The sequence below is a fragment of the Halictus rubicundus genome, chromosome 9, assembly GCF_050948215.1.
Source record: "Halictus rubicundus isolate RS-2024b chromosome 9, iyHalRubi1_principal, whole genome shotgun sequence".
NCBI lineage: Eukaryota > Metazoa > Arthropoda > Insecta > Hymenoptera > Halictidae > Halictus > Halictus rubicundus.
The window spans coordinates 11215029-11235000 of NC_135157.1; the positions used below are offsets into that span (position 1 = coordinate 11215029).

General features: G+C 39.4%; 5 protein-coding genes across 7 annotated transcripts in view; 2 read left to right on the top strand and 3 right to left on the bottom strand.

Annotated features, from left to right (window-relative positions):
- Positions 1-368: 368 nt before the first annotated feature.
- Positions 369-1828, top strand: LOC143357074 (NADH-quinone oxidoreductase subunit B 2). The gene is made up of 3 exons (XM_076793274.1): positions 369-512; positions 992-1513; positions 1597-1828. The coding sequence occupies exons 1-3, from the start codon at positions 488-490 to the stop codon at positions 1692-1694; spliced, it is 645 nt and encodes a 214-aa protein (XP_076649389.1). The 5' UTR covers positions 369-487; the 3' UTR covers positions 1695-1828.
- A 190-nt stretch (positions 1829-2018) lies between these two features.
- Positions 2019-6681, bottom strand: Mau2 (Mau2 sister chromatid cohesion factor). Its single transcript, XM_076793273.1, has 8 exons — positions 5898-6681; positions 5450-5629; positions 5096-5374; positions 4771-5017; positions 4448-4695; positions 4166-4371; positions 3879-4081; positions 2019-3773 (listed from the first exon to the last, which is right to left on the bottom strand). The coding sequence occupies exons 1-8, from the start codon at positions 6120-6122 to the stop codon at positions 3577-3579; spliced, it is 1785 nt and encodes a 594-aa protein (XP_076649388.1). The 5' UTR covers positions 6123-6681; the 3' UTR covers positions 2019-3576.
- Positions 6682-6946: 265 nt separating this feature from the next.
- LOC143357111 (tRNA-splicing endonuclease subunit Sen15) lies at positions 6947-8200 on the top strand. Its single transcript, XM_076793355.1, has 4 exons — positions 6947-7102; positions 7252-7333; positions 7427-7598; positions 7684-8200. The coding sequence occupies exons 1-4, from the start codon at positions 7079-7081 to the stop codon at positions 7928-7930; spliced, it is 525 nt and encodes a 174-aa protein (XP_076649470.1). The 5' UTR covers positions 6947-7078; the 3' UTR covers positions 7931-8200.
- A 784-nt stretch (positions 8201-8984) lies between these two features.
- Positions 8985-19972, bottom strand: part of Pkn (serine/threonine-protein kinase N) — a 58669-nt gene continuing 47681 nt past the window's right edge. Inside the window, exons 7-19 of one of the 3 annotated variants that reach the window (XR_013082765.1) lie at positions 16143-16394; positions 15916-16066; positions 15694-15781; positions 15264-15619; positions 14907-15145; positions 13724-13891; positions 12524-12841; positions 12080-12231; positions 11772-11991; positions 11541-11648; positions 11249-11389; positions 10900-11158; positions 8985-10811 (exon numbers count right to left, since the gene is read on the bottom strand). Coding sequence is in view for 2 of the 3 variants with exons in the window: in XM_076793342.1 (XP_076649457.1) it covers positions 11015-11158; positions 11249-11389; positions 11541-11648; positions 11772-11991; positions 12080-12231; positions 12524-12841; positions 13724-13891; positions 14907-15145; positions 15264-15619; positions 15694-15781; positions 15916-16066; positions 16143-16394 (2337 nt within the window). In the remaining variant the exon portion in view is untranslated. Of the gene's footprint in view, positions 11159-11248; positions 11390-11540; positions 11649-11771; positions 11992-12079; positions 12232-12523; positions 12842-13723; positions 13892-14906; positions 15146-15263; positions 15620-15693; positions 15782-15915; positions 16067-16142; positions 16395-19972 lie in introns of all 3 variants that reach the window. The other 2 variants (XM_076793342.1, XM_076793343.1) reach the window with 2 other exon arrangements.
- On the bottom strand, positions 16478-19665 carry LOC143357107 (uncharacterized). Its single transcript, XM_076793344.1, has 2 exons — positions 18612-19665; positions 16478-18344 (listed from the first exon to the last, which is right to left on the bottom strand). Exons 1-2 carry the CDS (start codon positions 19464-19466, stop codon positions 16995-16997), a joined length of 2205 nt encoding a protein of 734 aa, XP_076649459.1. The 5' UTR covers positions 19467-19665; the 3' UTR covers positions 16478-16994.

A 19972-nucleotide genomic window follows, 5' to 3' on the forward strand; every position in this document is an offset into this window, starting at 1 on the left:
CTTATCAGTGCACTACCGGTATCAAAATCATACCAGTTTTAAGTCCCTGTTACATACTTAAAATTAAGCCTGTGTCCCTGTCCATGACAAGGTAGAGTCATCCACGCCTACGTTCTATCGCGTTCTATGTATTTACCTTGAATTAACGATAAATTACCAACAATATCAAAGCATTGCCATATTCCCAGATTTGAAATTGAAACGTGGCGCCAAAATCGACGAACAACGTCGGCTGTTCAATTCGAGTGAAGTAAACCTAATATTACAACGAAAATAGATGTAGCCAAATGTAATAGGTTATTTATTCATAGAATTTCTATTATCACATGATTTTAAACCATATCGTCAGTGTAATTGTTCTTTAAATATTTACCCGATATAGGTCATGCTGCAAATCGCAAATACGATCCAATACACTAGTGCGTTTGCGCAGAATCACAGTAAAGCAGACAACTCCGTGACGTGAGTGTGTCTCGTCGGGCTGAAAATGTTGCGTTCTATTATGTTTTCGCGTAAGTTTCTCCACAACAAATTTTAACAATTTGCAATTTTATTCATCAAGTGAAAATATCAATTGACACAGTAGCGTAATAATTCTTTATTGGTTTTGCTCGATTCATCGTGAATGCGTATATGAGTTCTACGTATGTTTCATCGTATATCTACTTTGTGCTGAATTCTATAGAACGTTTGTATTGCATAAGATGCGCTAACTAAAAAAAAGTAAATTAAATTTATGATTTTTGGCTGTTGACACGGACCGTTGCATTAAGTTCTATTGCAACATGTTTCATAACCTCTAAAGTTAAAATGAGCTCTTCACGATATTCAAGAAACAATACCTCTGTGTAGTTGACCTTTGTAAATATTATGATAATATAATATGATCAATAAGAATGAAGAATTGGTACCAAATAATTATAATTGGGCCAATGCAAATAATTCAATGTATTGTATTTTTAATGTACTACAGCTTTGTTTTAATTTTTAGCCACTGTGAATCAGGGCCTATTGTCCCTGATTCGCAATAATGCAGCTCTGTCAGGATGTCCTGCAGCTTTGACGACTCAAACCAGGACTGTGGCTAATCTACCAGAAAAGCAGGAAAGGAAGCCTTACAGTCCATTTCAAAATACCCATGGCATAGGAGAATATGCCATGGCTAGACTAGATGACCTTTTAAACTGGGGACGTAAAAATTCGATATGGCCAATGACATTTGGTCTGGCTTGCTGTGCAGTTGAAATGATGCACATTGCTGCGCCCAGATATGACATGGACAGATATGGAGTAGTATTCAGAGCATCTCCGAGACAGTCCGATGTTATTATTGTTGCTGGAACATTAACAAACAAAATGGCTCCAGCTTTAAGGAGAATATACGATCAAATGCCTGAACCACGATGGGTCATTTCTATGGGAAGTTGTGCCAATGGCGGAGGCTACTATCATTACAGTTATTCTGTTGTCAGAGGGTGCGACAGAATTATACCTGTGGACATATACGTGCCAGGTAATAAATTTAATATACATTTATGATCTTATTTATCTATAGGAAAGATTATAACTATATTTGTGCATGTAACAACACTTCAGGATGTCCCCCAACAGCAGAAGCTTTGATGTATGGCATACTGCAGTTACAGAAGAAGATCAAGAGGATGCAGACAGCTCAAATTTGGTATAGAAAGTAATGTAAATATACCTGAGCTCCGTAGCAATTTATGTATAAAGAATTTCGTTATTAAAATATGAAGTGTAATTAAGGTAAACCATTGTTATTATAAACTGATTTCAATAGTAACTGAAAGTGACGATTGACAGCAGATTTTTATGCATTTATAAGTTATACAAACTCCCAAAAAATGAAAATCTCCATCTCTCAAGTACACTGTTATCATTTTTAACAAGAAAAGAGTATTAAATAAAAAACATGGAAGCATGACTATGGTTGTAATAATGCATAAAAAATAATAAAACATCATTCTACAGACAAGTAATTAATTATATTCTCTTCATTATTTTTATTCTTTATTATCTTCACTATTTAAAATATGTACAATATCTTAGTTTAAACAAAGCAAAGAGTTAGGCAGAACATCTTTGCCATTTAGCTTACCACATATTAAGGCCCCTTTATTTTTTCTTTTTTATATATTGCTCTATCCTATACTAATTACCATTCTGTTTATTTTAATTATACATTACATACATACATTACTTAATAAAAACACATCAACTGATACGCACCACGCATACGATAGGTATGGTACTTCTGTAACAAAAAAAAGTCACCCTGCAACCTATAGTACCTATTACTTCATTATGTTCATGTACAAGAGTATACTTTTTTTATGAACATACACGTCTATTATGTCCACAGCCCGAATTTAAACGCCTACTTTGGTCATTGAAGAGCATAGTACACTGGAAGTATAATCATTGTTCTATTGACAATTTTCCTTTTTCAACGATTTACAAAAACCTTTAATTGGCTACAAATTTGACTTTTGGTAATTAGCTACAACAGATTAGATTCGAATTGTTGTAAAGGCCAATTATGCAGACATACTTGTCAATGTGCTACGTAAATCTGAAAAGGTACGAGTTCTAAATTTAAAGTATGCGAATAAAATCAACGTACGATCGTAAAATACTAATGTTACCTTTCGTTTTATCGTGTCCTATGCCTGCAGCATCGCATACGGAACAATTTGTTTTCTAGAGAGCAAATGATATATAAAAGAAGAATGAAATCCCGCCAAAAGCATTATGTCATTTTTTGAAAACATCATTAACACTTAACGGCGTACTTTTAAATATACCTCTCGATACATGTAAGTAATACATACTCATAAACCTTGTTACAACAAAAGCTACTATCTTTACAGCATAAATTAAGCTCAAGTTTGGTTTCGAAAAGTCTTTGTGCGGCGGTGTAACAATTATGTCAAAGAAATGTCTAATTCCCGTTTAACGTGTGCTGGTCCGACAATCTCGGCATCAATGCTGTCATTTCCTCTATTTTTGTCTTTACTTCTTCCAGTTTGCAGATATACAATTACAAAAAAAAGAAAACTAAGAAGTTCGAGATAATTTACAATATACAAAATAATAAAATATATCAAAGTTCTATACATATGTTCATCTCTTGCATATCCTCTGTGACGTAGAAAACAACTACAATAAATTGTTTGTACAAATCTATGTATAATATAGAATCTTTATGAAACTTCGTAAATGAAAATCTATGATTTATAGGTACCTGAAAAGATTTGAATGATAAACAGCGAATCTGGATACCTATAGCAAACAATTAAAAATTCCTTATCCTCAATTCTGATCATGATTCCACTTATTACACTTTTGTGGTACGATAGTTAATTTCCATGTGACAGAGCTCAGGCTCTTTTCCGTTTTCCTTCTATTGGTACCACTAGTGTTCTTTTTGTTTTATTATTGTTCATTCTGTGATTTAACAATAAAATTGTACAAACCTGGCACGTTTCTGTGCTCCATCAAAATATGTTACACGTTTCAAATTACACTCGTTAAATGTAGAAATTTTGAATAATATTAAAGGATGGCTTGCGATGTGGAAGGTGGTGGATTGCTTGGTAAGGCTGGAACAGGCCCGTCAGTCCACTGTATGAGAGAATGCTCACCCATTTGTGTACTTTGAAAATGATCTTTCAACAACGTTTGCGAAAAATTACAATGCATTTGGTACGCTTCGCTTTCACGACTTGGATCTCCACAAATTCTATAAAGATCTGCCAAACAGAAACATCACGGTCAACATTTCCATGCTTTTATCGATAACTATGCATATAATATACCTATATTTTCTAGTTAAATGCACTAAAATAAACGCGTACCTTTTAGGATAGCAGTAGCCCATAGTTGTACGTGAACGTCAGGTATCTTTGAAGCTAACTGCATCGCTGGCGTGACCATATTCATAGATTCTCTGCTATTTCCTAAAGAAAGAAATATGTGTCCCAAAAGTACAAGACTACACGAAGTAAGTCTGTTCAAATCTTCAGAATTGGCCATTTTTAACGTTTCTCGAAGATATCTCCTAAAAATAAATTCCCAAACCACGATAATTATAATAATTGATAATATTATATTATTGGTAGTAACGTTATGTATAAATTCGTACTTTGCTTCGTTGTATCTAGCTCCAAAAAACGCTTGAAGTCCTTGAACGTAATACGCCGCTGCTCTTAAAGAATGCGAATGGGATGGTAAAGATTCGGGGTTTATTCGTTCTAGCAATGCACCTAGTTCAGTGTCTCTTTTAGTTCTTAGGTATACTATTGCCAGATTTAAATTCGCGAAAGTCCAAAGCTCCCGCTCTTGTGACGTCTACAAAATATAACAATCTATAAATTATCCCTTAAACAATGGAAACAATTATTTTTACTCGTGTTTATAATTTTACCCTGAGAGCAGCCGTAAACTGAGCTTCTGCAGCCTCCATGCAATTCATTGACATTGCATATAATCCTAATAAAGCATGTAATTGTGGCCTATGACCCTGAAGTAACCTTGGTTGGGTTCTACAAAGTTGACATGCTTGTGAAATTTCTGCTAGAGCTACGCTTTTATTTCCCATTACAAGCCGACACATCACTATATGTTCCAACAACATCAATTGAAAAACAGAAAGTATAGGTTTGTTATCAGCACCTGTAAAAAGAGTACGATTATTATATTTGGTTTGAAATCATAATAGAACATAAAATACATTTATATTGTATTTACTTTTGAGTTTTTCAATTTGAGTTAATGCTTTATCCGTATATTTTTGAGCTTTGTCCATGTAACCAGCCTGCATTGAATGCATAACTGTTACTAAATATACCAAAACATATAAATGGTCCTTTGGCATCCATATAAACATATCTCCAATGTTCGAACCTGTAACTACATCATCGGCTGGCCAACTAGGAGACATTATAGTTTGTATACTCTGTTGTAATTGTTTCAGACAAGGCTTAACGCTTTTCACCTATCAAAAACAATAACAATGCATATAATTGTCAAACGATTTTTTCTGAATAATGACGAAACTCTGGTTGTTACTCACCTGGCCTGCCATTAAGTAATGACAAACTTGAAGTACCAAAAAATATACTTTTAAATATTCTTTCTGGTGTGGGCTACCCTGCCAATTTTCTACATGATGGCCCGCCGAATTTAAGAGAGGATGAACTTCGGTAAATTTTTTGTCTATTAATAAAAGCATACATCTGCTCAATAAGAACAAAACTCTCGTATAACTCGCATTACTAATATGAGAGTAATCAACACCTACAGCAAGCAAACTACTTGCTGCGACAAAATCTTTCTCCGACGCGTGTATTTGCTAAACCAAAGAATGCGAGATTAGTTTGATTATCAAATTATCTTATAAATTCAGTCGTATCTGTGTAATACTTACTGCAAGTTGGAAAATAAGTCTACAATGCCAATACACATTGTGCTGTGAAAGTTCTATAGCTTTCCTTAATATTGGCTTACTGAGATTTGGTTGCTGCTGTTGTTCATATAGCTCCGCGACTACACTTGCTGCTTCGAACTTGACATCGTCGAAAGTGTTTATGTTTTGACTTAAACGCCACTGAAATTCAGTGTGAATAATTAAAGAAACTAGAATTATTATTATTATTACGATACAATTATCTAGTATTCCAGTAAATTCACTGACACAACAAATGTATTTTAATCACTGTGCGTTACATTACCGACAGTACCAAAATAAAAAGAAAGGTTAGAATCGCCGCTAACCAAAATACGAAAACTTACAAGAGATACATGGTGATAATTAAAGACAACGCTGAAGAATACTGAATGTAAGTGATTATAATATAAATAATATTGAGACTGACCGCTTGTTCTAAATGAGACCGCGCCAAATCGATGTTTTTGGTATGCGTAAGGAGGATGTTACCAAGCTGAAGATGAGTACGCGCTTCGACCCTTGGGGGTGGCTTAAAATTGAAAACCGCTTGCAAACACTGTATACACGATTTAATATTCGGTGGATTCGACGTTCGAAAGTTTTCTGCTAGTCCTAATAACGACAGATACCAAGCGTCCTGCGAAGACGCCATTTTGACATTTCACAAGCAAAATCTCCAGCCGTGATAACACACGGTCACTGGTTTGTAACCAAGAACTCTCGTCACTAAACACAATTAAAACTGTATCACTGTCCTAAACGGGGTAGCCGTGATCACGACACGGTTTACAATTTCGCGGTGCCCCGTCCAATACGTTTCCCCTGGAAACCGCTATGTTGCGTAATGTTTACATACATATGTAACACGACAATTTCTACATTATTGCTACGCATATTTTGCGCATGTATTAAAGCGCGAGCAAAACCAATTTAGGTGGACTACAACATTGTTCATTTTTTAATCATTTTGATACATAACGGTAAAAAAAGAACTGCATCCGATAGATTCGTTGTGCATCGGATGTAACCAGGATATAACTGAACCACTTAGGGAAATTATTGTTTCTCAAACTCGGAGAAAGGGTAAATCTCAATATATATTGTAACTCACACGAAATATAAAAAATAGGAGCGCATAGAATTATACGAGTAATTGAACGTAACAAAGTTACTGCAGTCAAATAATTCAATTTAGTTGAGCTTTGGTAATTGTAGAGAATGCATACTCCAACGAATTGAATCGTGTTAAATTCATTCCACGATGTCGCTATTATGAGCGCGATATTTGAAAAAAAGAGTATGCTATAAAATAATTACTATTTTGTCGTAAATTACAGGTGTACATATACAAAACAGAAAAAATAGTCTGAGCTGCAATCACGGTGTAAGAAGAATTCTTCTTACCATCAATGTTAAGAGGAATCAGGTTCTGTTCCGCTGAAGTGCAGCACTATCCGCTGGCACCGAAATCATTCTCGTTTTCTACTTCTTTAACAATTGATACTTATTCTGTGGTCAACGTGACATAACCTAACTTAATTGTTTAACAATAATTGCTAACCTAGCTTCTGATGTCTTTTCTATAAAATGTAATAATAATTGTTGAAAATGTACGATATATGTCACCCTAGTGTGAGTATAATAATTTATTTAGATGTATAATAGATTAGAATTGTAGAAATAATCGTTTCTTATTTAAACAATTTTAATCTCTATCGAGATTAACATGTTGTACATTACATGCAATTACAAAGATGTAAGTAATTAATTAATTATTTTAGTACTATCACATCGGAAAATTGGGATGTACAGATCCTGTCAAGATAAGTACAACGTTCTATGTTTATATTGAACTGTGTGAAGGTAATTGAACCACCATCGTAATAATAATAAGCCTTACAAAAATATTGTAAGACACGTAATGTTTTCAAAGAAATATTTATTATCCTTTTTCAGCACGACAGTATTGGGACGTCAATTATAAATACAATGAGAGTGTGGATTTACTCTATTTAGAAGTTAAAAAGAAGAAAAACTCAGAAACTGAACTCTACGTACCATGGCCAACATTGTACAACATATCCTTGAACAAAATCGAAGAAATACAAGAAGGCTTAAACAGCGATAAGTAAAGATAAAATCACTTGTACAATTAAGGTATATAGTGTACCATAAATTATGAATAATTTACACTAGTAAGCTGTCTTTTGCAGGATCACATTTGTTTTTAAATCTGAGGATAGTACCAGCATTATCTACAAAGTGACTAAAGGCCTAGTCAAACCTACGTCTCCAGAAGTCACTAAACTGATGAAGGAGAAGGAAGAAAAAAAGCTGGATTTAGAAAAGGAAATTAGAAAGAATACTTCAAACTTATACGAACTAGCAAAATCTTTAAACTCGGATAATACTGATAAAGAAACAGAGACTGATGTAGACAAAGCAGATGAAAAAGGATAGATTATTATTTTGTGAAATTATTGATACTATTTTTGATTAACACTTACAGTGTAAGTTACTATTTTAAGCTCTGCAAGGAATAGAAATGATCAAATGCTGAATAATTGTACATTTCTTTTGGGTATTTATTATTGAGAGTAAGTATTGCTTATATATTCGTAGTATTGTAAACTTGGGAAGTACTGTTGAAAGTTACTTAACTAAACAGAGTGATATGTATTAAGCTGCCACTGCAAATGTATATGTTAAATAAATTATTTTTTAAGGATAGTCTGTGGGTATCCTTTTATGTAGGCATACTAGCTGTTCATGTGATTTTAATAAACGCTACGAGGCATATGCTGTTTCATTACTATTAGATTAAAGATAAATACAGTGAACATGTTACCTAAGATTAGAACTTAGCGGGTCTACATTATTAGCTACATGTATATAAAAATAAGTAACGAAGGTACAATCTAATAAGGTTTCTACTTTTGAGTGTTAAGAATAGATCTATCTACAAAAAAATGTACGACACTTCTATTATATATACATTTTTCAATTATCATGTTTTTCGAACATCATATCCAATCGTTAAAGTTGCCAGTATACATGAAGAAACTTCGTTCTTGTAAAAGTACTTATGTATGTGATGTTAATGTTAATACAGTATCTTTTTTTTTTACCGATTAATGTATACATACGTTTTAGGTAGGTGGATATAGTATACAATTAATAGATCGACAAGAAAATATTCTTCTCTACGGAGTGATTGATTTTTAGAAAAATCTGTTTTCTTTTGGCAGTTAGATGTGTAGAAATAACGTAACTCATTACTTGTGGACTATAAAAATAAATGTCCCTTGAAATTCATTATGGATCTCTCAATAGAACATTTACCAAGAACCTCAATGTTACATATTTTCTTGTCCATTACATAAGAAGACGCTGTTACACAGATTTTTAAACGTCCTTGTACATTATAACTAAAGTTATATTATAGTTACTCGGCTAAATCGTAGAACCTATATATGAGAATTGTATAAAATAGGCACATTAGAAATAATGTGTGACATGAGCACCTCCTCGGCGTAAGTAGGTCTTCACTTCAATTTACATGGTCTCGGTACAAAATAGTTACCAAACGATTTATCAATTTATCGGTGCATTAAGGCAACTAGAATACGAGATGGTACTCAAAACTATCACAAGTGATACAAACGGCTTTATGTTTTATAATTTCAGATATGGCCCTTTTTCTTTCTATTTTTTTTTAAATTGCAAGAACTTCTTTCCGTGACGAAACAAATACAATAAGAATTATTCAAAATGAAACCTTTTTACGTTAGTATCACAGCATTGTAATTTGTAAATATTTATGATCAATTGTTTCTTGCCCATAAATTGTTTCGACAAATCTTTTTCACTCAAACGTGCATATAAGATATAACAATCCTCTCCAATAGGTTTCATTCAAAAAATTCTTGCATACAAAACGTTTAGACCGATAGTCACATTTAATTTAAAAATGTTTCGTGTAAAAAACTAGAAGAAATGAACACGATGAATCGATTATATTGTTGATAAAGGTATATTAGTATAATGTGTATTACTAGTGATATTTTCAGAAATCGTTTACGGATCCATTATGTTAAATAAATTTGTAAGGTGTAAAAAAAAACGAGCGAATGATGTTAGTGCAGAACTCTGAGTAACTAAGATGTAACACATATATTTGTGATGATTGTACAAGGTAATCGCGACTGTTCACCAGAATATAAAGAAAAGGTGAGTAAGGAAATGGTAGTGTGATGTTTATAATAGAAGGTGAAATATGACTACTAAGAATGTGCTACTACATGTGTTACCCTTGTGATATTATGTTGTAATAACATATCAAGCTGAACTATTGTACTTATGGATCTTATGCATTATTTCTAGACGACGGTTGGTTACATATTTACAATGCGTAGCACTAGAATACCGAATGTATTCTATCACATACTGGAATCGTGAAAATATGTAACTAAATGATAGAGTAAAATTAACAAATAGATTAGGGTAGGAATCAAACCTCCAGAAATTTGTTCGTTACAAAGTTTGTAGGTTTGTTTGTTTACATTCTTTTTAGTTAATCGTAAAAAACTTGATTTCAACTGTCGATCATATTGATAAGTAAATAGATACACACGTAATCAATGCCAATTAATAATCTTAGTGCCCAATGTTAACAGTAATTACCGTGATCAATAGTGTTGCACATAGTGCCATTTCTTTCATTCAATTCCCTATCACATGAGCATGAGCAAATATAGTTACATTTTGATTTATTTACTGCACTTTATGAATATTAATATGTTTATACAGTTAATATCTTTTTACGATACACAGGGAGGAGGGATAGAAATCTGAAGAAGTTGAAAAGCGATTATTATACATAAAAATGATACGTGCACGATGAAAAATTGTAAAATAATACTTGTATCTAAAAAGAAGTAATTTCAGACGATTGGTCGGCGTTTAGAATCGTGGCTGTGAGATCTGATAAAACGTCTCGTGAAACGACAGAAAACTTTTAAAATTTAGATACCAAATAGCAATATCTTCGTATCAAAAAATGAACATGCTACAAAAGTACATGTATACAATTTATGTTTCTTTTCCTGTCCTTCGGTCGATAGGTCGCGAATGTTGTCTCAAAATATCTCAAGTGACTAACAACTATTTCCTTACACTGAAACTAACCAGTAATCAATGATAAATGTAAATCTGAAAATGTATAACTATGAGTTAAAAGCCTGAAGATCATATATTAATTAAAAACCTGAGATTCAACGGTAGAACATAATTCGTATCTTTTTTTTTCTCTCAATTCTCTATGTCCGATTATACCATGACACTAAAAAATAAAACATCTGTACAATACATAACATTATGAAGTGTGGAACATATTATTCTGACAATTAAACAAATACATATATAATTACCGGTATTATTAATCAATTGCGATTCGATTGCCCCTAAAATGATCAAGCTAAATGATTTCCATATCAAATTTAACAAAAAAGACGAACAACATTATTATTATTATTATCGACATGGCTAGCACCAGTCAGCCATATACGTAAAATCTTTAAATAGACTTTGTTCTAAATCGCTAAGTGGTCTAGGATCTTTAGGCGGAGTTAGTTGCGGTTTCTCGGATGTAAATTCCTCATCGAAATTACTGACGTCTTCCACAGAATGCTGGAATAGAAGCAAAATCATGATGTACCGGTTAGAACAAATATTGGTTTCGACAGCAACCTGAGAGAACAATGATGATCTGGTACTCACAATCACTGGAACAAACGGTGGTTTCACGCGTCTCAGAAGTAAATCGTCCCAGGCTATGTGCCTAAAGAATGCTTGCTTTTTAACATCCTCAGCATCTCTTTCACTGCTACCCAATCTTCTATCAGGGTTTTTCCTTAGCAACTGTAACCAAACAAGTTTCAAATATTTCTCATGACGCTACCGTTATGAGAAGCAAATCCTCAATGTAAGAAATAGTGGAGGGTCTAATATTAGGATAGATAATGAGATAGATCTAGTTAGTACAGATAGTATGAAAAAATAAAGAGCTCACCCTTCGCATTATTGCTATTGCTTCCAAAGAAAGGAATCGCGGATAGCGAACTTCGTCATTTACAATCGAGTCAAATACTTCTTCCTCGTCGTCGCCAGGGAATGGAGACTAAAAAAGATAATGCTGTAGAATTGTCTGTAGATAATGGATCTCTGTGTAAAAATCTACTCCATCCATTTCGAAGAATGGCAGCCAAATAAAATGATGAATTCAGATGATAATCGAACTCACCTCGCCAACGAGCATTTCAAATATCAGCACACCAAGGCCCCACCAATCCACGGCTCTGGTGTACGAGGTTTCGGTGAGAACCTCAGGCGCCAAGAACTCTGGTGTTCCACAGAAAGTTCCTGTTCTATCCCCGTAACCCATCCCCTCTTTACACAAACCAAAATCTGCGATCTTCACATATCCCTCTGTATCCAATAATAAATTGTCTAGTTTCAAATCTCTGTAAGGTCAACAGGCACATTGGTACTTTATAAAACTGCCGCGAGAAGTATGATTTTTCAACTGCAGAAGAATTTGTCAAAGTCTACCTGTAAATGATACGACTCTCATGCAAATATTGCAACCCTAACACAACGCAAGCTGAGTAAAAGACTGCCCGTGGCTCCCCGAAGACGTCCGCGTGTATGTGCATCATGAGATCTCCTCCAGCTGCATACTCCATCACAAAACATACGTGTGCCTACGGAAAAACGAAACTGTTACTATTTGTTGTAATCGGTGAAACATATGCTTCAGGGGAGTATTCTGGCTTAAGTTTTGTAGACCTGCCTTCTATAAGGTATGGCCTTGGTCAAATGGGGACCAAATTCTGCTCCAAAATTTGCTTGAAACAGATTTGACTAATTCGGATATGTCCAAAATCCCAATGCAAAAGATTCAATGGTTTGTCTGAAAGAAATTCTGAAAAATTCGTGGAAAAAGGGCCTCGAAAACCAGAATATTCCCCTTACTGAAATTGATACGATACGTACCTGTGTTTGGAAACAAGCGAAGAGGTTCACCAGGAAGGGGTGGCGCGTCGCATTCGCCACCTCGAATATTCTTTTCTCGGACAACAACGACTCAACTTCGTCCCTTGCAATAATGTCTCCCTTCTTCAGCGCTTTAATCGCGAAGTATTCTCCCGTGTTTCTGTACTGCGACAAAATCACTTTGCCGAAATGACCGCGACCAAGGACCGAGAGTAGCCTGAAGTTCTCTATGGTCATTCCGGTCAGCTGCGAGTGTCTTCTAGACTCGTAGGCACTATCTCTGCATTGAGAAGGCTTAGAGGGCATTTCGTACACGACCTACAATTGTTAAATCGTTCGTCTCAGATAGAATATTATCCCCCGCGGCGCAACAAACACATGAACATTAATCACTCAGAGATTAATTGGTAGTGTCGTTGTAGTCGTGTTAACAGTTTTATGAATTGTAAAATGTAGGCCGCTAACACTGAGGTTTTAACAAAATGCATACGTTATTAGTAGACTACGGATATTTATGTAGAAACGTTCCAACAAATCCGACATGAGACAGGCATTTGTTTGTTAAAGGTTTTTATGGAATTAAGTACAGGAAATCTGTAGTCTGTTCATTAATGGACCCAGTGAACAAACTTTATGAATCGTATCCCGTCAACCAGAGCTTTTAGTCATTGTTAGAGTACCTAGAACCGTAGTACCGTGAAGTATTTGCATTGTCGAAGACAGAAATAAACATAACATTACAGAAAGCGTGACGAGTACAGAGTTAGAAGCTTTTGTACAGAATACAGACACAGGTACATGCAACAGTTTGATTGGCATGCTCCCTACGAAAGACCTATTAGCTCAGTAAGTATTGGCAACGATTTGCCAAGGGGTTTCTCTACTTTGATACCATCAAAATTCAATAATTTTTAAATGATAATTTCAGAAGAAGTTGTTATACTATATTCATCCATATCATTTTCTGGATTAGGAAGTTGCTGTGGCTTCTGTACAATTAATTAAGAAATTCTCAACTGTTGTTCGTTGATTTAAAAGTCAAAATGTAATTTGAAAATCCGAATAGATCAATTTAGAGAGACCCCTTGATTTAGTATGAGCCGCGATGAATTTCGAGAGGCAGTTTCGCGTTGAGTATGTGAGTAAGAAAGGAAGCAGAGTCACAAGAACAATAAAGCTGCGTGTAAAGGAGGTATGTACCTCATCTTCAGGAAACTCGACGACAGGTTGGGGCGAGGGTGTGCGTGGAGAGGGTGGTGCAATCAGCACGGGACGAGGCTCTGTAACAAGAGGCCTCAAATTTGCGCCCTGAGGCCCCCCCTTTTCCTCGTTGTGCAGGAAATCAAACTCCCTTAATGCACTCTGCAACTACATTACACTATCTGCTTAACTCTGGGGAACTGTTTCTCGATTACCAATTTACTTTGAGCCGCGGCACAACGTCAACGCGTGTACGCCGAACGGACACAATTTTCGAATATACATTAAATTTACAATAAACGATAAGCTATTATAGATAAACGAAGGGAGTTTGTTGCAATTTTATATTTTACTTTAAAGAGCAACCGCACATTGCCACGAAACAACGTTCTCGGTTACATTGGTGCCGGACTTTGCGAAAACAGCTATGCGCATAAGAAGCTAGCGGTAAAACAGAATACAAATTGTGAAAAAAAAAATGTACAAGTAAAAAATACATTAACATCTGTACGCTTGAAGCATCTAGCAGTACGCTAATCCTCGATACTTGGCATTCTAGTCGGTCTTAATGTATAAACGTGGTATTATACAGGGTGTCCCATTTAAACCGATCCCCTCGGTTATCTCTGAAATGATTTATGATATCGGAAAATGTTGAACTGTATCGAGGGAGGCAGAATTTGACGTCGATAGCTTGATACTGAACAATGTCCCCCTGGATGCCATTCGACTTTTGTTTGAAACACTTTCCGGTATCACAAATAATTTCCGAGACGTTCGAGATGATCGATTTAGACGGGACAACCTCTACATTCGTTGCGTTTTCAAAGCGGCAAATGTGAATTGTAAATACTAGTATACGTTACGCAGTCGAAAGTATATAATATACCCTAACATGCCTTGTCAAAGTATATATACAAACGTTAGAAAGTATACGGCGTCAACTGGATATATTGTATATACGTGTTCTACATGATCTTTTACCCATAACCAGTGTACCAAAAACCCTGAACCTTTCAAGTAACAGAAAATACTAGGAAACTTTTAAATACTTTCATAAAACAATGGATCCTCAATATGCTACATCTTCGTTCAAATATACTTTTCATCGGCTGGTTGTTTCAATGGTAATTACATTAAGATAATGTATAAGTGAGAACGATGTATATTTCTCTCGACATACCTCTTGATCTAGTTTAGGTGGTGGGGGCGGCGCTGGCAACGAGGGTTTCTTGGTGATCGTAGGAGGTGGTGGTGGAGGATGTTCCGGAGGTCGTGGCAGTGTGGGACTACTGCTGGATGCAGACAATCCCAGGGGTCTAGCTCCTCCGAGTCCTCCCTTGTCAGGGTCAGGCAGTTCCCCAGGTGTTTCAGGCTTGTCCTCCAAGGAAGTATCAAAAACTAGCTGCAAAGGTTGCGGTCCTGAAAGATACAAGGTCAGATATAGTGACGGGATTGATATTATGGAACGGTATCGATAATATCCCATGACTAATCACATGTCAATGCATCAAAGACGCAACAACGCATGTACAATTACCTGACGGCGGACTCTCAGAGTTTCTTGTATTGTGTAGCGAAGGGGCTGATCGTTTCAGCAGCCTGCCCCAAGTGGCGACGTTGATGTTCATCTGATTGGCTCTAGGGAAGTTCTTCACTTGCTGCTTGAAGATCTTGCGTTGACGTTGCAGCTTAGGCTTCCTCGAGATCATCGGGTTCAGGAATTTAATCTCGGCAAACAGGAGACCCTGAGGCTCCAACTGAAGGGCCATTCCGTGTCTCACGTCGTCGATGAACTCCTCTAGGCGCAAGAACTTCACCGCGCAAAGGGATCTCCAGTCTTTCCAGTAAATGCCAATCTCAAGCTCTCTCGACTTATCTAGTTCAATGGAAAACCTGAAGAGACGGTACATTTACACAGGTTTCACCTAAGAGTATCTTTTTGTATGAAGGTATGTAGTGAAATAAACCTTTGATCCCAAGCCTGCTGGGAACACGGTCGCCAACTTGTTTGTGCTACTGTTTGGTTGTCCAGCTTAATGACTGCCATAATATCATCTGTAAGAAGCGCAAGCGTTAAAATCGTGAAAAACTGTAATTTTCATTTCTAGCTTGGCAGAGAAACTGAAGTGGTCCATTTGTAAGCAACGTTATTCACCAATTATGAGATTGACTTGTGCATGGATACTCACTACTTGTTTCATCCTTAACGCTGTAGGATTTGCTCGAGCTACGCCCTGTGACTCCCTTGACGAAGCTGCGCAGGTCTGGACTCGCTGGATGCTCTCGTCTGGTACGTCCGGGCACTTCCTCCGCCAAGTCTTGACATCCCATTAGTCTAACCTGATGCGTAAACCATATGTGAAACGATGCTGAATCACTGTTGAACCTATTACGGTCGCACGGTGGTTTCTCTCACCTCTAACTGTCCGGTTACAGCTGCACATCTTGACACCGAAGCGGGCACGGTGGCTCTGCCCTCGAGAGGTCCACGGAAAGGTTGCAGAGAAGTGTAAGTCACCGGAACAGGGCTGGCCGACTGCACGCTGGCCAGCTCTCTCTTCAACTGAGCAGCGGTTCCACTGTCGGGCGGCAGCTCCTGTCTTCTAAGTTCGAGGGATAATCTCAATAGGTCCAGCTTTCTACTTGATTCCGCGAGACTTGCTTGAGCCTGAAGTAATTCAAAATGGAAGTACAGAAAGGTGTGGTAACGATGATCATAGCACAACGGGAAAGACACGCGAGAAAACGCCGTTACTAATATAACCAATATTTATTAACAGCATGAACAACGTAGACAATCGCATGTACCAGTAGGCTTACATAAATGCTCGATACTCAGCAGAATGTTCTGGTAAGATGTTTGTAACAGTTGTAAGTTTAAAAAAAAAAGGACTATGAGTATGGAATATCATATAGTGATCGATAAATATAATTTAAACACACGCTTGTAACACGACCTTTTACATAATCCTAATCTTCTTAGGAAATTCCCTTATGACAACGGAAGTATATAACACTGTCCAACGTGAATTTTTAATTTCGCTTTGCAACGACCAGTGGGTGATTCCTGCAGATTTTTGCGGGTTGAAGTTCGATTTCCTTCTTACCCTTAAAAATTAAGAATAACGGAGGAAAACGGTATTCGAGCTCGCAAAAATTTACAAGAACTGCCTACCGAACATTGGGGCGCTTGAAGACAATTAAAATTCGTTGGGCAGAGTAGTTAAATAAAAAAAGCGATGAAAACACGTCAGTGAGATGCACCCTCTCACGATTTGCAGTTCTTCGGCACGGGTCGAACGATTTTCCTCTCGCTCTGCAACCGGAAGCCGGTTCGTCGCTCGAACTCGCTGATGGACCCGGTCCGGTCCCTGGAGTTCAGTTCTTCGAAGTATCTTCTACAGTGGTCGCAGGAGCAGTTAGGGTTCTTGGAGGGTCCAACATGGTGTCCAGGTTTTCGAAAGGCATTGACGACCCGTCCAAAAATGGAGGCTTTAATGATATGATCGGTCCTCTCGCCCTGAGGAGTCATGAATGGGGAGGTGACCCTAGAGGGCATCTTCGAGGGAAGTGGAGAGGGACTTTTGGACTCGAAGAATCCAATCTGGTCGCGCCAACTATGGGCCTGTGGAACACTGCCGCTTCTGGTGGTGGAATCGGAGCGATCCTGCTGCGACTGCTTGCGGGGAGGTTCATCCTCTCTCTTAGCAGGCGTGATGCTGCTCTCAGCGGTTCCTGCGACCTCTTTGCTACTTCTTCTGACGCTGGAGGTCTTCTTCACCATCTTCTGGCTCTCCTCGCTGGACACGAAGCTCCATCCGACCGTACCGCTCTCGTCGGACTCTTCTCCGCTTTCGGCCGAGGACCAGCCGGCTTCGTGGCTCTCCGTGTACTCCCTCGTCAGTCTGCTCTGAGTCAGGTGCTTCCGGTCAGCCTTCGCCGACCGCCAGTCCCTGCATCTTTCCTCAGCCTTGGCCCAGTTCTCCTCCATGCGGCGAATCCTCTCCCGGTCGCTGGAGTTGGCATACTCGAAGCTGTCGCTGGGTGTCAGCCCGGATCTCGAGGCGATCAGCGACTCTATGTCCGAGAAGGTGTCCTTGCAGCTGGTGGCCGCGGCGGAGTCGTAATCGAAGGGAAACTCGACGTTCGAGGAGGCCGCTGACCAAGGCACGGAGTCCAGGTCCCTCAGCGCGCTGTACGAGCTGAACTGAGAGGGGTACAGGGAGCTGAGCATGTCGTCGCTGTCGTACCCCTTCGAGCTTGCTATAGAAGGCATCCTCATGGGCGCGTGCTTGAAACTGTCGCATCGCCGCTCCGTCGCTCGCTTCAGGAACGCCTTGTCGTCCTGGAATCCTCTGGGAAGCACCGTGTCCGGGGCCTGCGTGTGCGTCACCCTCACGTCCGGGTTCTCGAAGACGGTCGACGGCGTGTCTCGCTCGTTGTCCGACGTGTCGGAGTTCTCGTCGTCCTCGGTCCCGGTGCAGTAGACGTCGATGTGAACTGTTCGGGATTTTCGTCGAGCGCTGTCGTCTTTCGCCGACGAGTCGGATCTTTCCGAGTCCACGGAGGGTCCCAGGCTTGTGGTCTCGGAGGCTGCGGTCGACGATTCGATCTCTTGCTAAAAGGAAACGAGGCTGTAACGCTCTGGTGGCGTCTTTTGGTCCCTTATGGGATGCAAAGGAAGTTAGGAGGTGATAGCGGTTTGCGAGGTTATCGGGGGATTGTAGAGTGTCAAAAGAAGCTATTAAAGCGCGTTCCTTGCTGGACCAATCTTCCGGAATGCTACTGGACCAACGTGAACTCGAGAAGACTGGTTGGTCGAAGGATCAAGCATCGGTGAAGGATCAAACGAGAAGGGACCTCGCCGCAAGACTCCCTCACTCACCTTCTTCTTCTTCTGCTCGTCAAACGGAAGTAGCCCAGCGGCCGCCTTCCTCCTGACCTTGCTCTTGCTGAACACCGTCGACGAGGACTCCCTGCACTCGATGTCCGTGGTCTGCGAGGCGGCGTCTTTGCTGACAGCGATCGTCTGCGTGGCAACCTTGTCCTTGCTCAACTGCGTGGTCACCACGCTGGCGCTCTCTTCCTCCTCCACCTCGGGGACAGTGGTGAACTGTTGCCTGGAGAACACGTGCTGGGTGGAATGGTGTCTCCAGGAGTGATCGTACGAGTGTTTGGTGGACTCGCTGGTGGCGATCTTGCCGGATGTCTCTTTCCTGGATCCGTCGGTGACGTCGACGGCGGACAACACGATGCTGCAGGTGCTCTTGCACCTGCGATTGTACTGTTGCGACGGCCTACGCGTCGGCAGGCTCGAGTAGGTCTGCGGCGAGTATTCGCTGTTGTACCCCGAGTCGGAGACCCCTCTTCCTCTGGAGGACAGGGACTCCTCGTTCCCGGAGGAGCCTGACCTTGGGATCGTGTAGAATCCAGGGCTAGGCCTGGGCGGCGGTGTCGAAGTGAACAGGATGTTTCCTCTCTGGAAGCCGAACGAGCTAGAGGACCCGGACGGAATCGATTGCGAGGACGAAGAGGCTGACACCGCAGGCGGTGGCGACTGGCTCGTGTTCCATCTGTACACCATGCGCACGCCGCTCGCATCCGTGACGCTCGAGGATACCGCCACCGGCGTTTCACCCGACTCCGAGGTCGTCGGCGTGCTGTGCCGGATCGTGACTTCCGCACGCACCAACCATGGTGGCTGTTGCGCGTTATCAGGCTCGCCCTGACGGCCGTACATGTCGCCGGTGCTTCTTCAGTCTCCTCCAGGCCGTTACCCACCGCAAAACATCCTCCGCACGGCCGTTCAACCGGCCGCCACGCGAACACGCATGCCGGAACTCTACAACTGCCGACGGGGACACCTTGATCATCGATTCGACCTCCGCGGCTTCGACCACTTCGAAACCACCTCTGGTTCGCACCTGTGGTCCCTCGTACCTCGAGCACTTTGTCACCTACAGGTAGCTGAAGTTTGATGTTCCTAGTCTTTGTCTATTCTTAAAGATCTTTCCGTTTTTGCAGGTAATTGACGCAGTATGCCAGGATTTTGTCTCTTGATGCTTGCTCAGCGATGTCTTCGAGAAGGTAGCTAAAGTTTGGTGTTCCTAGTCTTTGTTTCTTGGCGGATTTTGTCACGCTTGCTTTCGATCGTTGCTCCTTTAAAGCTCTCGCCCCTTTTGGAAGACAATTGACGCAGTATGCGAGGATTTTGTCTCTTGGTGCTTGCTCAGCGATGTCTTCGAG

Bases quoted from the DNA above. Each gene is read 5' to 3' on its own strand.
- LOC143357074 (XM_076793274.1), top strand. From the start codon at position 488: ATGTTGCGTTCTATTATGTTTTCGC. The intron at 513-991 runs GTAAGTTTCTCC...TTTAATTTTTAG, and splicing joins GCGTTCTATTATGTTTTCGC to CCACTGTGAATCAGGGCCTA. The intron at 1,514-1,596 runs GTAATAAATTTA...ACAACACTTCAG, and splicing joins TGTGGACATATACGTGCCAG to GATGTCCCCCAACAGCAGAA.
- Mau2 (XM_076793273.1), bottom strand. From the start codon at position 6,122: ATGGCGTCTTCGCAGGACGCTTGGTATCTGTCGTTATTAGGACTAGCA. The intron at 5,018-5,095 runs GTGAGTAACAAC...TGTTTTTGATAG, and splicing joins ATTACTTAATGGCAGGCCAG to GTGAAAAGCGTTAAGCCTTG. The intron at 4,082-4,165 runs GTACGAATTTAT...ATTTATTTTTAG, and splicing joins GCTAGATACAACGAAGCAAA to GAGATATCTTCGAGAAACGT.
- LOC143357111 (XM_076793355.1), top strand. From the start codon at position 7,079: ATGTACGATATATGTCACCCTAGT. The intron at 7,334-7,426 runs GTAATTGAACCA...ATCCTTTTTCAG, and splicing joins TTATATTGAACTGTGTGAAG to CACGACAGTATTGGGACGTC. The intron at 7,599-7,683 runs GTAAAGATAAAA...TGTCTTTTGCAG, and splicing joins GAAGGCTTAAACAGCGATAA to GATCACATTTGTTTTTAAAT.
- LOC143357107 (XM_076793344.1), bottom strand. From the start codon at position 19,466: ATGTACGGCCGTCAGGGCGAGCCTGATAACGCGCAACAGCCACCATGG. The intron at 18,345-18,611 runs GTGAGTGAGGGA...GTTTCCTTTTAG, and splicing joins ACGAGCAGAAGAAGAAGAAG to CAAGAGATCGAATCGTCGAC.